The sequence below is a fragment of the Ranitomeya imitator genome, chromosome 5 (genome assembly GCF_032444005.1).
Source record: "Ranitomeya imitator isolate aRanImi1 chromosome 5, aRanImi1.pri, whole genome shotgun sequence".
In the NCBI taxonomy this organism is placed as follows: Eukaryota; Metazoa; Chordata; class Amphibia; order Anura; family Dendrobatidae; genus Ranitomeya; species Ranitomeya imitator.
Window position 1 is genome coordinate 610,106,416 of NC_091286.1, and position 16,623 is coordinate 610,123,038.

General features: G+C 47.7%; 2 protein-coding genes across 2 annotated transcripts in view; one reads left to right on the forward strand and one right to left on the reverse strand.

Moving 5' to 3' along the window:
* The window catches only part of EIPR1 (EARP complex and GARP complex interacting protein 1), a 279,911-nt gene extending 264,653 nt beyond the window's left edge, over positions 1-15,258 (reverse strand). Inside the window, exon 1 of the mRNA XM_069728039.1 lies at positions 15,119-15,258. Coding sequence (XP_069584140.1) covers positions 15,119-15,160 — 42 coding nt within the window. The 5' untranslated portion in view covers positions 15,161-15,258. The remainder of the gene's footprint in view (positions 1-15,118) is intronic.
* Positions 15,259-15,350: 92 nt separating this feature from the next.
* Positions 15,351-16,623, forward strand: part of TRAPPC12 (trafficking protein particle complex subunit 12) — a 148,766-nt gene continuing 147,493 nt past the window's right edge. The window contains exon 1 of the mRNA XM_069728040.1: positions 15,351-15,478. The gene's annotated coding sequence lies outside the window, so the exon portion shown is untranslated. The remainder of the gene's footprint in view (positions 15,479-16,623) is intronic.

Here is a 16,623-nt window from a genome sequence, read left to right on the forward strand (position 1 = left end):
AGGCTGTCGAATTTTTTATAGTACAGTGCCGTGAGCCCATCAGGCCCGGGCGCCTTGTTTTTTTTAAAATTTTTAATCGTTGTTTTTATTTCATCAGAGTTAATTGGAGCTTATAGATGTGCTATATCTGAATCCGGGACTTTAGGTAGTGTCAGATCTTTGAGGAAACTTTGGATGCGAGTCGGGGAAGTGGGCTGCGGGAGGGAGTATAGGTTTTGATAGTATTGCTGGAATGTTTTATATATTACATCTGGGTGGGCAGTGACATGTCCTGTAGGATCTTTAATGGCTGGGATATTGTTCAGAAGCTCCCTACTCCTAAGTTTACGGGCCAACATGCTGCTTGGTTTGTTAGCATATTTGTGAAAAGTAGATTTAGTCCATGTCAGGGCCCTTTCTGATCTATTTGTTAAAATGGTATTGAGTTGTAATTTAGTTTCACTGATTTTCTTGATTAGATAAAGTGACGGGAAGTTTTGGTTTGCCTGTTCTAATTTTGAGAGTTTTTTTTCTAATTGCAATTGTAGTTCTGACCTTTGTTTTTTCTTGTTAGAGGCAATCTTGATCAGGGACCCTGTTATAAATTTTTTGAGAGCCATCCATATAGTTCCCGGGGACACGTCAGTGGTATTGTTAGTTTGGAAATATAGGTTTAGCTCCTCCTTTATAGTAGATAAGACCGTTGGGTCTGTTAATAGGGACTCGTTCAGTCTCCACCTGAACAACCTAGAAGTGGTAATATTAAAGTTAAAAACAGAGAGAACGGCATCATGGTCTGACCAAGATGATACTACATGTCGGGAGTATAAGACCGAGGGGAGTGTTCTGGAGGAGTTGAGATGTAAGTCAATTCTGGAATAGGGCTTTTGTGCGGGGGAGAAATATGTATATCCCCTCTGAGGGCCATTTAGTTCTCGCCAGACATCTGCCAGACAATGTACTTTCAGCATTTGTAGGATTTTTTTCCTGTCTGTTTTAGATATGTCTGCTCGATTCAGTGAGCTGCTGTCGAGTGACGGGCTTAAAGTGAGATTAAAGTCACCACACCATATGAGGTGATGATATGAGAATGAGGCTAATTTAGATAGAATTAGACGTATGACCCGGGTCTGAGTGGCAGTTGGCAGGTAGCCATTGACAATGCATATATTTAGACCCTGCAGGGTCCCCATCAGGATAATGAACCTGCCCTCAGGATCTGAGTACGTGTTAGTGGGTTGGAGTGGAAGACTGTTTTTGATTAGTATAGCCACACCCCTCGTTTTGCGGTCCCAAGTAGAAAGGAAGAATTTCGAATAATGTGTATCTAGGAATTTGGGGTGGGAGGAATTAGAGAAATGGGTTTCCTGAAGGCAGATTACGTCTGGGTTATGTTTGTGATAATCGAGGAAGGCCTTTTTGCGTTTTAGAGGTGAGTTGAAGCCCCGCACATTATGGGAAAGCACTCTACACATGTTAAATTAAGTGGACACTGCTAATAAGAGGCAAACCATCTTCCTCCACCCGACCCCGACCCACAAATTCACCACAACAGCAATAATCTCTATGTGGAAACAAAAGGGAAGAGACAAACAGGGGGAAGACATTGACGCAGAACATGACATAAATTTTCCAAAGGGCATTGAGCCCACAAGATGCGGCGATCTGGAGTCCCATATTAAGAAGGACACCAAGATTCACCGAGTTTGGGCAGCATGTTGCGACCCCGAGGACCCCAACCCTTGAATCATCTGAGATTGACTTTATAGTAAAGGGAAAAGAGGAGAGAGGGGGGGGGGAGAGATAAAGAGGGGAAAGGAAAAGGGGGGAGGGATAGGCGGAAAGGAATGGGGATTAGGATGCTTGAAAATATAATAATAAACAGTACAACTGTAAATAGACCGAGCATTAACTGCTAGGTAAGTGACCCAGTTTCAGAGCTGGTCAGAACCGACATCTGGTCCCACAACAGAATCCAGGGACACAGAGAGAATTTTGAGGATGTCAAGCCCTGGGTTATGTGAGTCAAGTGACTTGAGTGTTTTGACTTCTTGTTCTGGGGGTATTCTTCCATTCCCTTACAGGCCTGGGCTTTCTCTGTGGGAGTGAGGATGTCTCTGAGGATAGTGCGATACCAGCCCTAATTAGGGCCCGAGATCCCTCCTCTAGTGACCGGCAGGTATAGAGTTGGGATTTGAAAGTGAAGATAAGGGCAAATGGGAAGCCCCACCTATATTTAACCTGGGCTTCTTGTAGCGAGGCCGTAATTGACCTGAGAGCCCTTCTCCTGGCCAGTGTGGAGGGTGCAATGTCCGCGTAGATGTGTACTGAGTCTGGTAGGCCGGGTAAGATAGGGTGGTTTCTAGCTGCCAGCAAGATTTGATCGCGTGTCTCCTCATAATGCATTTTTAGTATTACATCTCTTGGCATATCATTAGACCGCGGCTTGCCCAGTGCCCTGTGTATTCTTGTAATATGGAGAAGGGTCGGGTCCAGGTCCGGTAAAAGGGCCGTGAAAAGGGCTGTTGCTGTATCTTTAAGGGCAACAACATGTTCAGGAAGGCCCCTAATTCGTATGTTGCTCCTTCTAGATCTATTCTCAGTCCTCACATTTTAATTCTAGCTCAGAAATGCGGTCAGCCTGTAGCTTGAGAGTTCCCTGATCTTCCTCTAGCGCATCTGAGACAGCCTCCATTTTTTCCTCCAGGTTGTTTGTGCGCTGGGCTAAATCTTGTAACTGGGATGAGATACCCTGCATAGCGGTTCTGAGTTCCTCTCTAAAGGTCTCATGCAGTGATCTCGTGAGGGCAGCCGTTGAGATCATCGCATCCGATTGTGGGGGAATGTCATCCTGCTCTGCGCTCCCGTCGCCTTGGGTTGCAGAGGTTATTGGAGGATTAGCTGCTGCAGCCATTTTGGATGGGGTGCCGCTCATAAGTAGTTCTGAAATGGTGCGGCCTGCTGGCTGTGTCGTGCTTCCCTTTTTTGGCATTGCAGATCGTCTCACTCTCAAAGACACGCTGTCCCCGGGGAGGGAGAATATTTACTGTGCTCCGGTCGCTGGAAAGGGTTAAATGGGGTCCGACGGGTAGCAGAGCTCAGCACAACATATCTGTCATTGCTGGACCCCGCGCATGCGCCCCGTCAATACAGTCTTATCTCCTAATTCACTTCACTTAGTTGCGGGACAGGTTATATGTGAGGGGTAGTAGTGCAGTCTGAAAGCTAATGTTACCAAGCTTAATTTTATCAGCCCCAGTTATAAGATGCAGCCTGCTGCTTTCTGCAGCTAATAGGTGCCGCGTTTTAAGGGCGTCAGCAGTGCTCTACATGCCTCAGGTCTTATATGGCTTGTGACCCAACTACTAGTGTCTCCTGGAGGGGAACTTATCGCCCCTACTGCCGATGGTCGTGTTCTCGGTGATCACAGGGATCTCTTCCCTCCTGAGTCCGCTCACCCCCGCAGAGGAAGGTGCCTGGTTACCTTTTGCAGAGGAGCGGGAGATGAAGCGTGGGAACGCCGGGGTTAATAGATACCGGCGTGATAGTTCCGTAGCTGCTGGGCGATGGCAGACCCGTGAGCCCTCTGGGATGATAAGATCTTTACCTCTCACCGCCAGTATCCTCTCTGGTTAGCTGTTCAGGGGTTAAACCAGGGCTCTGGCGGTGCAGTATAATCTCTTCAGACCGATGCTGCTCTCAGGGCTGTGTGACGTCACTGTGGAGGAGCTGTTCCCGCTCCTGCTTTTAATGGCGGCGATTGGCGCCAAAATACAGGCCCAAGGGTGGGGGAGGAAGAACAGGGACTGCTCCTGCTATAATGTCCCGCAAGCCTCCGCTCTTCACCTACGTCCGGCAGGGCTCGGGCAGAAGAGGTGGGAGTGAGGGGACGATAGGGACGGGCGGCGTGGTAGTCTCTCCTGGGTGAGTGGTCCGGACCGCCGTTACCTCTGTGCGCTGCCTGCTGCTGGGGTGTGCGCGGTCTCCCCCCGCGCCGCCACTGCTCCCCGACTCACCGGACCAGCCGCTCAGCGCCGCGATCCCCCTCCTTGCCTCACTGCTCCGTGACCGCTCTGGGGCTCTGCTGTGTGCCGCTCCTCCGCTGAAGGGGCTCCCTCACTGCCGGGCTGCAGAAAGGATCTGTGATGGCGCCGTCCGGCTGTGGTGCTGCGTGCTCCCGCCGGCGCCTTCTCTCGGCACTGAAGTTAGGCTGAGTCTGTTTGGAGACTCCCAGGGCTCACAATTGCCGGGTTCCCCGGGGCTTTGACACGGTTATGGGGTCCCCAAGTGTAGAAATCCAGGGAGCTCGTGTCACCCACGTCTGCTCCACTCGAGCTCCAGGCCACGCCCCCGTTTTTTTTTTTTATTTGGAATGTACTCGCTCTAAAAAAAAACCTCAAGAGACTTTGCGCACAGCCTATGCAGTCTCCGTATAGGATACACTGCAAAGTCTTTTTCTCCTATTTCTTGAAGCCTGAGCACAGCATGGGGCAAAGTCTTAGTTTATGTGCATACATTAAGTAATTACTACAGACCTTGTGGATGAGATTGAGAGTAAATTGTCAGTCTTTGCTGATGACACCAAACTATATAGGATACTAAAATCTGACCTTGTCATTACAATATTGCAAAACGATCTGGATAAGATGTCTGAATGGACAAACTCTTGGCAAATGCGGTTTAACGTTGATAAATGTAGAGCATTGCACCTAGGACGGAGTAATCCTATTGCTGTATATACATTAAATGGGAATATACTACAGAACTAGAGAAGGACTTGGGTATTCTGGTTACAAGTAAGCTGAGCAGCAGTTCTCAATGTCAAGCAGCAGCTGCCTGAAGTGTAGATATTACATCATAGGACAAATCCCTTAATCTCAGGACCTGCCGCTCAGGATCCATGCCGAAAGGCCTGGGCCCTGGCAGAGAAGGTCTTTTCTTCGTGGAAGCAGGATGGGCTCTTCCACTGACATCTTCCTCAGCAGAGGAAACCAACTCCTTGGCCAGAAGGGCACTACCAAAATGATCTTTGCCCTTTCTTCCTGTACTTTCCTTAGTACTCTTGGAATTAGAGGGAGAGGAGGTCATTCTTACATGCCTGCCCCTGACTACCGACTAGACCTGGAATAGGACTTCCTACACTGCGTACAGTTTTCTGTAGTTTGAGGACCTGGTTCTGATTTCTGGTCTCTACGTTCCTTGAAAGTATCTCCCTTCCATATGACCACCCCAGCCTTGCTGACTTGCATCAATGGTGATTACTGCGCAGGGAAAGAGAACCCAGGGAACTCCCGTCTGGAGATTTTCCATAATGGTCCACCAGCATAGAGATCTCCTCACTGAGGCAGAGAAGGGCATCACGGGATCTAGGGACAGCTGGCATTTATCCCAGTCAGATTGAATGGCCCCCTGGAGACCCCGCAGGGGGAACTGACTCCAATGAACACAGGGAGTCGGCTGAGACCAGGGACTCGGCTGAGACCATGAGGTCATTAGTCCCAGAATCCGCATTGCCTCCCTGGTGGAACAACGGCCTCCTGAGAATTGATGGATCCTGTCCCCTGCTTCTCTACTGGCAAGAAAGATGTTCTTAGCTGAGAGTCTAGGAGAGCCCCCAGGAATCACTTTCTGGATTCTGGAGAGAGATCCGACTTCTTCCAGTTTATCACCCATCCCAGGCCCTGTAATGTGCAGACCAAGGTCTGACAGTGCTCCATGAGGTGTTCCCTGGAGCTGGATATGATCAGGAAGTCGTCTAGGTAGGGGACTATGATAATATCTAGCTTCCTTAGGTAGGCGATCACTTCCGCCACTAGCTTGGTGACAACTCAGGGTGCTGAAGGGAAGCAACAGAATTAGTAGTGAAGGACTCTCCCCTAGACCTTTAGAGTGAACCTTAAGTACTGCTGGAAGGAAGCATGGATAGGAAAGTACGCATTTTATTTTTTTAGGTCTAGGTTACACATCACTGCGTTTTTGTCTATCAGGGGGACTGTGGACCTGATGGACTCCATTTTGAACTTTTTGTAATTTAACCAGATATTTAGAGGTTTCAGATTTATTATTGTCCGACTCTCTCCCGAGGGTTTTTTGACCGAAAAGAGAATGGAGTAGTGACCCTTGCATTTTTCTTGCTCGGATAACAGCACTATTGCCCTGATCTTTAGGAGATCCTGAACATCTGACCACATGAGGGAAACGGCAGACTGGAGGCGGGAGCTCGATATTATGAACCTCCTTGGCAGGGTCTGAGTAAACTCCTCTGTACCCAGAAGAGAATATCCCCCAACACCCACTGATTTTCTGACATCTGCCAACTTTCCAGGTACCATCCTAGCCATCCCCCCACTCTCACGGCGTCACTTTCTTACTGAGCCTCACCCCGAAAAAAAGATGGTGTCCTTACCTCTACCTCCCTTGGAATAGCTCAATCTGCCTGATTTAGCCTGACCTCTGGTTGAGTTGGGGTCTACAAAAGGGCTGATACTTTTTTGGTTTATCCTCAGGGAACCCTTTCTTTTTGTCTGATGCCTTTTCTAGAATATCATCTAGAACAGGACCAAACACTATCACCTGAGAAGGGAATGGAACACAGCATGTTTTTGGACTGTGTATCCCCTGACCATGTTTTTAGACAAATAGCTCGCCGGGTAGCATTAGATAAGGCTTCATTCCTGGCTGTGAATCTAACAGTTTCTGCAGATGCGTCAGCCATGAACCCGGTAGCTAGCTTTAGGAGGGGAAGGGATTTCAGGATAGTGTCCCTGGGGGTTTTTGACTTTAGGTGTTCATCCAGGTCATCGACCCATAGGTGTATGGAGTGAGCTACCGAGATTGCCATGATATTGGCACGAATTATAGCCGCCAACGTCTCACAGGTTCTCTTAAAGAGACCATCTGCCTTCAGCTCCATCGCCTCTTTCAGGTTAGAAGAATCCTCGAATGGGATCAAAGTCCTCTTCGCCACCTTGGCTATGGGTACATCGATCTTGAGGATCTCCTCCCAGGCTTTAATGTCCTCTGGCTTGAAGGGCAGGCAAAGCTTAAAGTCCCTGGGTATAACCAGCCCTTTCTCAGCGTCTTCCCACTCCACCATGATCATCGAGCGGATGTGGCTGTTAACCGGGAAGACCCTGTTCCTCTGGGATCTCAACCCACTGAACATCTCATCCTGAATAGAGAGAGGCTTCTGGGTTTCCACCTGTATAGTGCTCCTGACTGCCCGTAGGAGTTCATCCGTGTCCTCAGAGGAGAAAAGGTATCTCTTCCCTCCCTCTGGAGGGTGGCATTCATTTCCCCTTCCTCCTGGTCAGATTTGTCAGAGTGTCAGTGGCTGTGAGCGGGTATCTCACTAGTCCTCTACTCACGTGCCCCTGGCCATGTTCAGAAGTAACGTCAACTTTGGCAGATTCCTCCATATCCAAGCATACATCTGAGGCGCCTTTATGATCCTTGCTTCGCCGGATACTTCCTGCGTTCCACTGTGGAAAGCACACTGGCCACGACCCGGAAGTGCTCTGCCCAGTCTGCAGAGATGACACCACCAGAAGCATGCCGGAGGCAGACGCCGGAGCAGAGAGCCTCCCGGTAGGAGGAAGCGGCTCGCAGCCCGGGAGCAGCGTTTACCAGGTAGGCTGACGGACCCCCCATCGGAGGGCGTCGGCTACAGACCCCTTGACAGCGGGAAGGGAGAGGCTGGGCTTCTCCAATCCACGCCAAGTCTGCCAGGTACAGCCAGTAGACATACGCCAGAGGTCTTCTCTTGTCGTTCCTATCCTCACTGGGACAGGAAAAACACTGAGGGGTGGAGATGGGAGGGACCTTTTAACCTCTCATTGTTTCCTGTCCCAGTAAGGATAAGAAAGACGACCTCCATAGTGCTGTCAGGAATGATGACCTGGAAAGTTGGGCGTGTTTAGCTTAGAAAAAAAGACGCCTCAGAGGAGATCTCATTTACATGTATTAGTATATGTGTGGTCAATACAAAACACTGGAGCATGACTTATTCCTTCCAAAGACCATACTGAGGACCAGGGGAACTCATTGTGGGTGGAAGAAAGGCAATTCCGGCAACTAACTAGGAAAGGGTTCTTTACAGTTAGAGCAGTCAGGCTGTGGAATGCCGACCACAAGAGGGAGTAATGGCAGATAATATAACAGATTAAAAATAAGGGCTAGATGATTTTTTCAGTACATAACATTGTTGTTTATACATAATCTAATGTGACAGTCACTGGTAATGTAATAGAGGGGAGATATGTTTCACTACGCATAATGGCATCAAAATAATAAATTTCAGAGTTTTATTTCCTCCAGCACAGTAAGTATTGCGAAGGTTAAGTTAAAGGGAACCTGTCACCTGAATTTGGCGGGTCCTTTTTTGGCTCATATGGGCGGTGTTTTCGGGTCTTTTATTAACCCCTTCTTTCCCGCTGGCCGCACGCTGGTCGAGAAATTGACTTGCCGTTGATTCGCTTTCCTCCCTAGTTAACAAGTGCGCAAAGCAATCTTGACTTGCGCACGCGCAGTATGCTTTGCCCAACTGCGAAAACCATTAGTGCGCATGCGCCGGCGCACTATGTCCCGGAACACAGCAAAATACTTCCGGGACATAGTGCGCCGGCGCATGCATACATTTCAACATTTGTTTTCCATTCTGTAACGAGTTTTTTATACATTTTTTTATCCGCAATTTATTCTTCATTTATTTCACACGTTGTGCTCTCCATAAGGTCATAAAAGACCTTTCGGGGGGAATTTACGGTAAATATTGAAATATTTTCACCTGGGGCTGGTATACTGGCTACAGTTACAGTGGAAATACCTCCTCCTGGATGCATAGCGGTGCTGACGACTAGGTCTCATAATTATACACATGACCGCTGTGTATGGAGGAGGAAGCGCTACCTATTACTGTGTACACAGCGCTTGTTTAGACCTATGTATACAGCGATGGAGAAGGCGCAGACAGTAATAAACGCTCTCCGCCTTCTCTATGGGGACTCTAGCTGCCTCTGACAACCGGATCCCACTCCCACAGCTACACAATCGGGCCTAGCTCCATTGTAGAACGTCACTGCAGAGTAGGAGCAGAATTTCCCGGTTGTGTAAAGTCAGTGGGAGATCCTGGGACGACCGCACTAACGTTCTATTATAAATTACATCTGACGGAAGATCGTTTTACAAAACGTTGTTCATTTTCACCATTTTTTTTTTATATGCCACAACTGTTTCATACCAAAATTCCCCTTCATCCCTAAGATTTTTTGCAAGAGTCCTTGGAGAAGAATGGACGGATTCCGCCCCTCACCTTAATAATCTCCAGACCAAATGCAGGTTCCATGTCTAAAGAAAACACTAAGGGCATGGTCACACTGCGACTTTTCCCGATGGTTTTTGAGTGGGTCCACTCTGAAAAACACCAGGAAAAGCGCTGACAAGACAAAAGAATGGACCAATTCATTTCTATGTGAAAACCTCTTGCTGTTCATATGTTCAGGCTTTTGTGCATCTTATGAAATGCTTCATGCTTTCAAAACCACCAAGACTTTAAAAGAAATGATCTGACAATTCTTTAGGAGTCTTCTGCTAGAAAGACACTCTGTACTTCACAAAACAAGTCAATGGAAAGGCAAAAAAACTGGTCGGAAAACGCCCGGGTGTCTATATAAGTGTATTTTTCAGTGTTTCCACAGCAAAAATGTGAGTTTTATTCCTTACTTAATGGATTTAAAGAGATTGTTCCCTTTCAATAAATGAATGTCTCAGGTTATAATAAAGAAACAAGGAATCACCTTCCCCGTCCTGTGGCATTGAATACAGTGCTGCCGGCATATAGGCTACAATCCGAGAGCTCAGCGACTCCCGTGTACATGGAACAACCCGCTAAGAGCCACTGTTAACACTAACTGGCTGCCACGTGGTCGACATGACATCGGCGCCGCATCCAATGTCACAGACCGGAAGCAGCGACTAAACTCTCCGGTAGACCCGAAAAAAGGGAGTATAGCGTGGTTTGCTTATTTACAGTGACTTGTGAAATAATTCAGGTCCCTGGAACTTTTCAACCTTTTCCCACATATCATGCTTCAAACATAAAGATACCAAATGTAAATTTTTGGTGAAGAATCAACAACAAGTGGAACACAATTTTGAAGTTGAATGAAATTTATTGGTTATTTTACATTTTTGTTGAAATTCAAAAACTGAGAAGTGGGGCGTGCAATATTATTCGGCCCCTTTACTTTCAGTGCAGCAAACTCACTCCAGAAGTTCATTGTGGATCTCTGAATGATACAATGTTGTCCTAAATGCCTAATGATGATAAATATAATCCACCTAGGTGTAATCAAGTCTCCATATAAATGCACCTGCTCTGTGATAGTCTCAGGGTTCTGTTTGAAGCACAGACAGCATCATGAAGACCAAGGACACAACAGGCAGGTCCGTGATACTGTTGTGGAGAAGTTTAAAGCCGGATTTGGATACAAAATGATTTCCAAAAAGCGATCATATTCAAATGGAAGGAGCATCATACCACTGCAAATCTACCAAGACCCGGCCATCCCTCTAAAGTTTCATTTTAAACAAGGAGCAGACTGATCAGAGATGCAGCCAAGAGGCCCATGATCACTCTGGATGAACAGCAGAGATCTACAGCTGAGGTGGGACAGTCTGTCCATAGAACAACAATCAGTCATACACTGCACAAATCTGGCCTTTATGGAAGAGTGGCAAGAAGAAAGCCATTTCTCAAAGATATCCATAAAAAGTGTAATTTAAAGTTTGCAACAAGCCACCTGGGAGACACACCAAACATGTGGAAGAAGGTGCTCTGGTCAGATGAAACCAAAAACGAACTTTTGGCAACAATGCCAAACGATATGTTTGGCGTAAAGGCAATACAGCTCATCACCCTGAACACACCATCCCCACTGTCAAACATGGTGGTGGCAGCATCATGATTTGCGCCTGCTTTTCTTCAGCAGGGACAGGGAAGATGGGAAGATAGATGGAGCCAAATACAGGACCATTCTTGAAGAAAACCTGTTGGAGTCTGCAAAAGACCTGAGACTGGGACGGAGATTTGTCTTCAAACAAGACAATGATCCCAAGCATAAAGCAAAATCTACAATGGAATGGTTCACAAATAAACATATCCAGGTGTTAGAATGGCCAAGTCAAAGTCCCGACCTCAATCCAATCGAGAATCTGTGGAAAGAGCTGAAAACTGCTGTTCACAAACGATCTCCATCAAACCTCACTGAGCTCGAGCTGTTTGCCAAGGAAGAATGGGCAAGAATTTCAGTCTCTCGATGTACAAAACTGATAGAGACATTCCCCAGGCGACTTGCAGCTGTAATCGCAGCAAAAGGAGGCGCAACAAAGTATTAAGTTAAAGGGGCTGAATAATATTGCACGTCCCACTTTTCGAATTTCCACAAAAATTTAAAATAACTAATAAATTTCGTTGAAATTCACAATTGTGTTCCACTTGTTGTTGATTCTTCACCAAAAATTTACCTTTGTATCTTTATGTGCGAAGCATGATATGTGGGAAAAGGTTGAAAAGTTCCAGGGAGCCGAATACTTTCGCAAGGTACTGTATAATATTCTTTATTTCATTTACTGAAAGGGAACAACCCCTACAATAAAACATAAGAAAACTACCAAAAAAAGACTGAAAAAATGTGCAAAAAATAAAAAAATACAGAAAAAAAAAGAATGATTCCTAAAGTATCTGCTGCTTGAAATCCAGATGTTTTAGACCATTGTAAAAAAAAAAAAAAAGTGTGAACGTAATCTAAGGTTTTGTGCACACAGAGGTTTTTATGAGATGGTCAAACATGACGAGTTTTTAAGTGGAATTCCCTTTAGGAAGGCGTTTTCTGTCTCCTGATGCGGTTTTAGGCCGGTTTCACACATCAGTGTCTCCGGTACGTGTAGTGACATTTTCTCTTACGTACTGGAGACACTGACACACGTAGACTCATTCAAATGAATGGGTCTATCCACATGTCAGCGTGTTTTGACAGACCGTTTGTCCGTGTGCAAAACACGCAGACATGTCCGTTTTTACCCGGACACACGGGCCGGAAAACGTGCCACACGTAGAACAGTGCACACTGTCCTCCGTGCACACGCACGCCCACTGGAAAAGCAGCGGTACTGTAAGCGCTGTTCCCCTGCGTGTGGTGCTGAAGCCGGCTGTCATCCCTTCTCCCCAGGTTTGCCGGCGAGCAGGGGAGAACGAATGAAAGAAAAAACAGACGTGGGGTCCTCCCTATGATTTTAAACCAACCTGGCAATACTCACAGTGGCGGGCTGCTATTATCAGGCTGGTAAGGGGCCATGGATATGGCCCCCCAGCCTAAAACCAGCAACCCGCAGCTGCCCAGAAAAGGCGCATCTATTAGAGCTTGCCCGGTCTATCAGGAGCTTTGCCCGGTTCTTCCCACTTGCCCTATAGCGGTGGCAAGTGGGATAATGAGGGGTTATTGTCACCTTCCTATTGTAAGGTGAAATCAAGCCGGTTTAGTAATGGAGAGTTGTCAATAAGACACCTCTCCATTACTAATCCTGTAGTTGTTAAAGGGTTAATAAAACACCACACAGTAAGAATAAAGTATTGTAATTAAATCATACACCACAAAGTTTCCCATCTTTATTAGTCTGCCAATCCAGGCGAAGCCCTCAATCTCCTGTAAAAACATACAGTCAGTCCCACGCAGTAATCCATATCTAGGGGAATGTACAGTTTACAACCGGGAGCGCTGCTAATGCGACCGGCCCGGCTGTAAACTATTGGGGAATGAATGAGAAGAAGCGAGCACAGACTTAGTGACGTCACCGCTAGTTACTGAGCCTGTGACCGCAGCGTCTCATTTATTCACCAGTAGTTTACAGCTGGGGGCGATCGCATTGGCAGCGCTCCCGGTTGTAAACTGTACATTCCCCTAGATATGGATTACTGCGTGGGACTGACTGTATGCCGGACAGGTATGGGTATAGTGTTGGTTTATTATTGTTACTCAGAGAATATGGAGAGATCTCATGGATTGCATTAAAGCAGCACAGTCCGATCACTAACACAGGAGGTATAGATGGGTAACTGAGCGCACAAACTGACATGGTATGCTGATGGAAGCCGCCAGCATTTTGGGATCCCACAAGCCAGAAGGTCAGTCCCAGACTCATAATGAAGAGTTACGTCCTTTAAGCACCCCTAATGGTGAGCACTAATCCTTCTATATTATTTCAAAACACTCTTTTTCAGTGATTACTTTGTATCTCCGTTCATACTGCACCCCACACAAATGATACACCATTTGAAAGGTAAACTTGCCCCCTTCATCAAGAAAATAGCCAAACAAACCACACATCCACGATGTGATCACAAAATACATTTTAAACATTAATTTTCATAAACCTGCAGTAAGGTAAAATGACCTGCAGGTGGCACCAGACTACCCCAAAGCACAATGCCACAAAGCTGAAACAAATTCTAACATTTGCCTCGGGGGGCTTTTCAGCTTGCCCAACTCCTTGCCCAGCCGATTTCAGGCAGGTACATATAAAATATTTGCTACATGTGGAAGTAGAATAAAAGTAAAACTTTACCGGCTTAAGACTTCAGCTTTAAAACTTAAGATTAGTGATGAGCGAATATACTCGTTACACGAGATTTCTTGAGCATGCTTGGGGGTCGTCCGAGTATTTGGTAGTGCTTGGAGATTTCGTTTTCTTGGCCGCAGCTGAAAGATTTCGCCGTTACTAAACACGGAGTCATCAAAGCAGTTTCACCAGAATTCTGGAGAAAATTGCTTTGAAAACTGGCTAAAACTTTTCCACAACTTGTAGCTGCACAAACATTTTGTGACTTTTGGTGGAGCGGAGGCAGGACGGGGGTGCAGCAGGAGAGTGACGCAGCCAGAAACATGACTACAACCAGGCACTGGAGTAAGATTTGAGGGAGGCACAAACTTCTTGATGAATCAGGAGTGTCTGACCCCTACTCGCCTCCTCATCAAGACTCATCGGTGCCAGGGTGCTGACATCAGAGTTGTGAATTCCGTGTTTCTCCCAAATTCTAAAAACATAGTTGCTCTCTTTCCTATGTGCACTCCTGTGGGAATCATGTAATTAGCGTTGTCCGGCCACTCTCTGCTGCTGCAGCTCCTCTTCCAGTGATCGGAGCCTGGATAGAGATATTTCCAGCTCAGCCATGGAAGGTCGAGAAGGGAAAAACTAATCACAGGAAATTTGTCATCATTTGCAAAAATTATTTTTAGCCCCACAATACCTGCTCTGAAGTAAAGAAAAACTGTCTGCAAACATCCATATCCTATAACCCGCAGCAATAACGAAACTAATAATGCTCCCTCCCACAGTGCGCCGACAAAACCAACAACATGGGTCACCATTACACGGAGAAAAGGGCTGTAAATGCCGATATTAGGCTACGTTCACATTTGCGTTGTTGTGTGTTGCGTCGGCGACGCAACGCACAACGCATGCAAAACGCATGCAAAAACGCATTCTTTTCTTTACGCATGCGTCCATTTTTGGCTTGATTTTGGACGCAAAAAAAATTCTACTTGCAGCGTCCTCTGCGCCCTGACACTTGCGCCAAAAATGACGCATGCGTCACAGTACCCAAGACAACGCATGTCCAGGCTCCCCCATGTTAAATATAGGGGCGCATGATGCATGCGTCGCCGCGGCTGCGCCCAACACAATGCTAATGTGAACGTAGCCTTAGTCCGCTGATCACGGACGCATCTTCATTTACAGTTATATATTCTGGCACTGCATTCAAAATTCTGCCAGCTTCAGAGCTGAAATCTCCCAGCACTCCTTGCTGCCTCATCCTTTGCTCTGGTGACTTGCATTCTGGGAAGTAAAATCTCTATGTGAGCGCGGCACATCCCGTGCGAAATGATGGGAAAGTGACTATCCCATAATAATAGGTGGTCAGTCGGGTGGTTCCCAATAGCAACAAGAAAAATGATGCGTGCAGTGACCACAGATATAGATGTGTGTGTGTGTGTGTATATATATATACTAGAGCTGTGTGCACTATTATGGGTAAAACATGCATATATACACTATACATATATATAAAACATGGAGAACACACCTGGAACTCCAGCCCGTAAATCACAGGAGCATCGTCCTCCATTCCGGTTCCACCTGTCAACAAAACCCTTCAGCCTTGCATTCAATTCAGTGAGATATTTGAGCCACTGCGGCTTCCGTTCCAACCTTCTTCCTGGTTTTTACTGTTTTTGTTTAAATAAAGTTTATTGAATTCGAATTTCCAAGTACTGCGCTTGCGTACAGTAAACCGCGCATGCGTACATGCCTTAGGAGAGGAACTTGACGCATGCGCGTTGGACTTACAGGGTTTCACACTGACAGGTTTTCCTTACGCCTGCGTAGAGATTGCCGGTATCAGCTGAGTGTAGCAGAGGTGGGCGAGGCCGGTGCGGGGAGTCAGGTCGGTGCGATGCTAGAGCTCTGCCGGTAGTCATTTGTCCGTGCGGTTTTCCTGTTCGTCAGTGAATAGGACGTTTTGCTGTGTGTGTCAGAAGTCCTATATATGCGGTTTCCGGTGTGAATGATGCTTTCTTGCTTTGTGTATAGTTGTTTATCATTGTTCGGATCTCTGCTTGCTGTCAGTGAATGGAAATATGTTGTTTCTGGTGAGAAGGTGAAATCCTGCTGTGTTTACACTCACTGAGAGTACCAGAGTGCGGACGTGACCCGCTGCATTCAGGAATGGCGCTGTCTCCGGCAGAAGGTGAATGGGGCAGAGGTAAGCGGCCCCCTCTCCATACAGCTGGAGCAGAGGTAAGCGGCCCCCTCTCCATACAGCGGGGGCAGAGGTAAGCGGCCCCCTCTCCATACAGCGGGGGCAGAGGTAAGCGGCCCCCTCTCCATACAGCTGGGGCAGAGGTAAGCGGCCCCCTCTCCATACAGCTGGGGCAGAGGTAAGCGGCCCCCTCCATACAGCTGGGGCAGATGTAAGCGGCCCCCTCTCCATACAGCTGGGGCAGAGGTAAGCGGCCCCCTCTCCATACAGCTGGGGCAGAGGTAAGCGGCCCCCTCTCCATACAGCTGGGGCAGAGGTAAGCGGCCCCTCTCCATACAGCTGGGGCAGAGGTAAGCGGCCCCCTCCCCATACAGCTGGGGCAGAGGTAAGCGGCCCCCTCTCCATACAGCGGGGGCAGATGTAAGCGGCCCCCTCTCCATACAGCTGGGGCAGAGGTAAGCGGCCCCCTCTCCATACAGCAGAGGCAGAGGTAAGCGGCCCCCTCTCCATACAGCTGGGGCAGATGTAAGCGGCCCCCTCTCCATACAGCTGGGGCAGAGGTAAGCGGCCCCCTCTCCATACAGCTGGGGCAGAGGTAAGCGGCCCCCTCTCCATACAGCTGGGGCAGAGGTAAGCGGCCCCCTCTCCATACAGCGGGGGCAGAGGTAAGCGGCCCCCTCCCCATACAGCTGGGGCAGAGGTAAGCGGCCCCCTCTCCATACAGCGGGGGCAGATGTAAGCGGCCCCCTCTCCATACAGCTGGGGCAGAGGTAAGCGGCCCCCTCTCCATACAGCTGGGGCAGAGGTAAGCGGCCCCCTCTCCATACAGC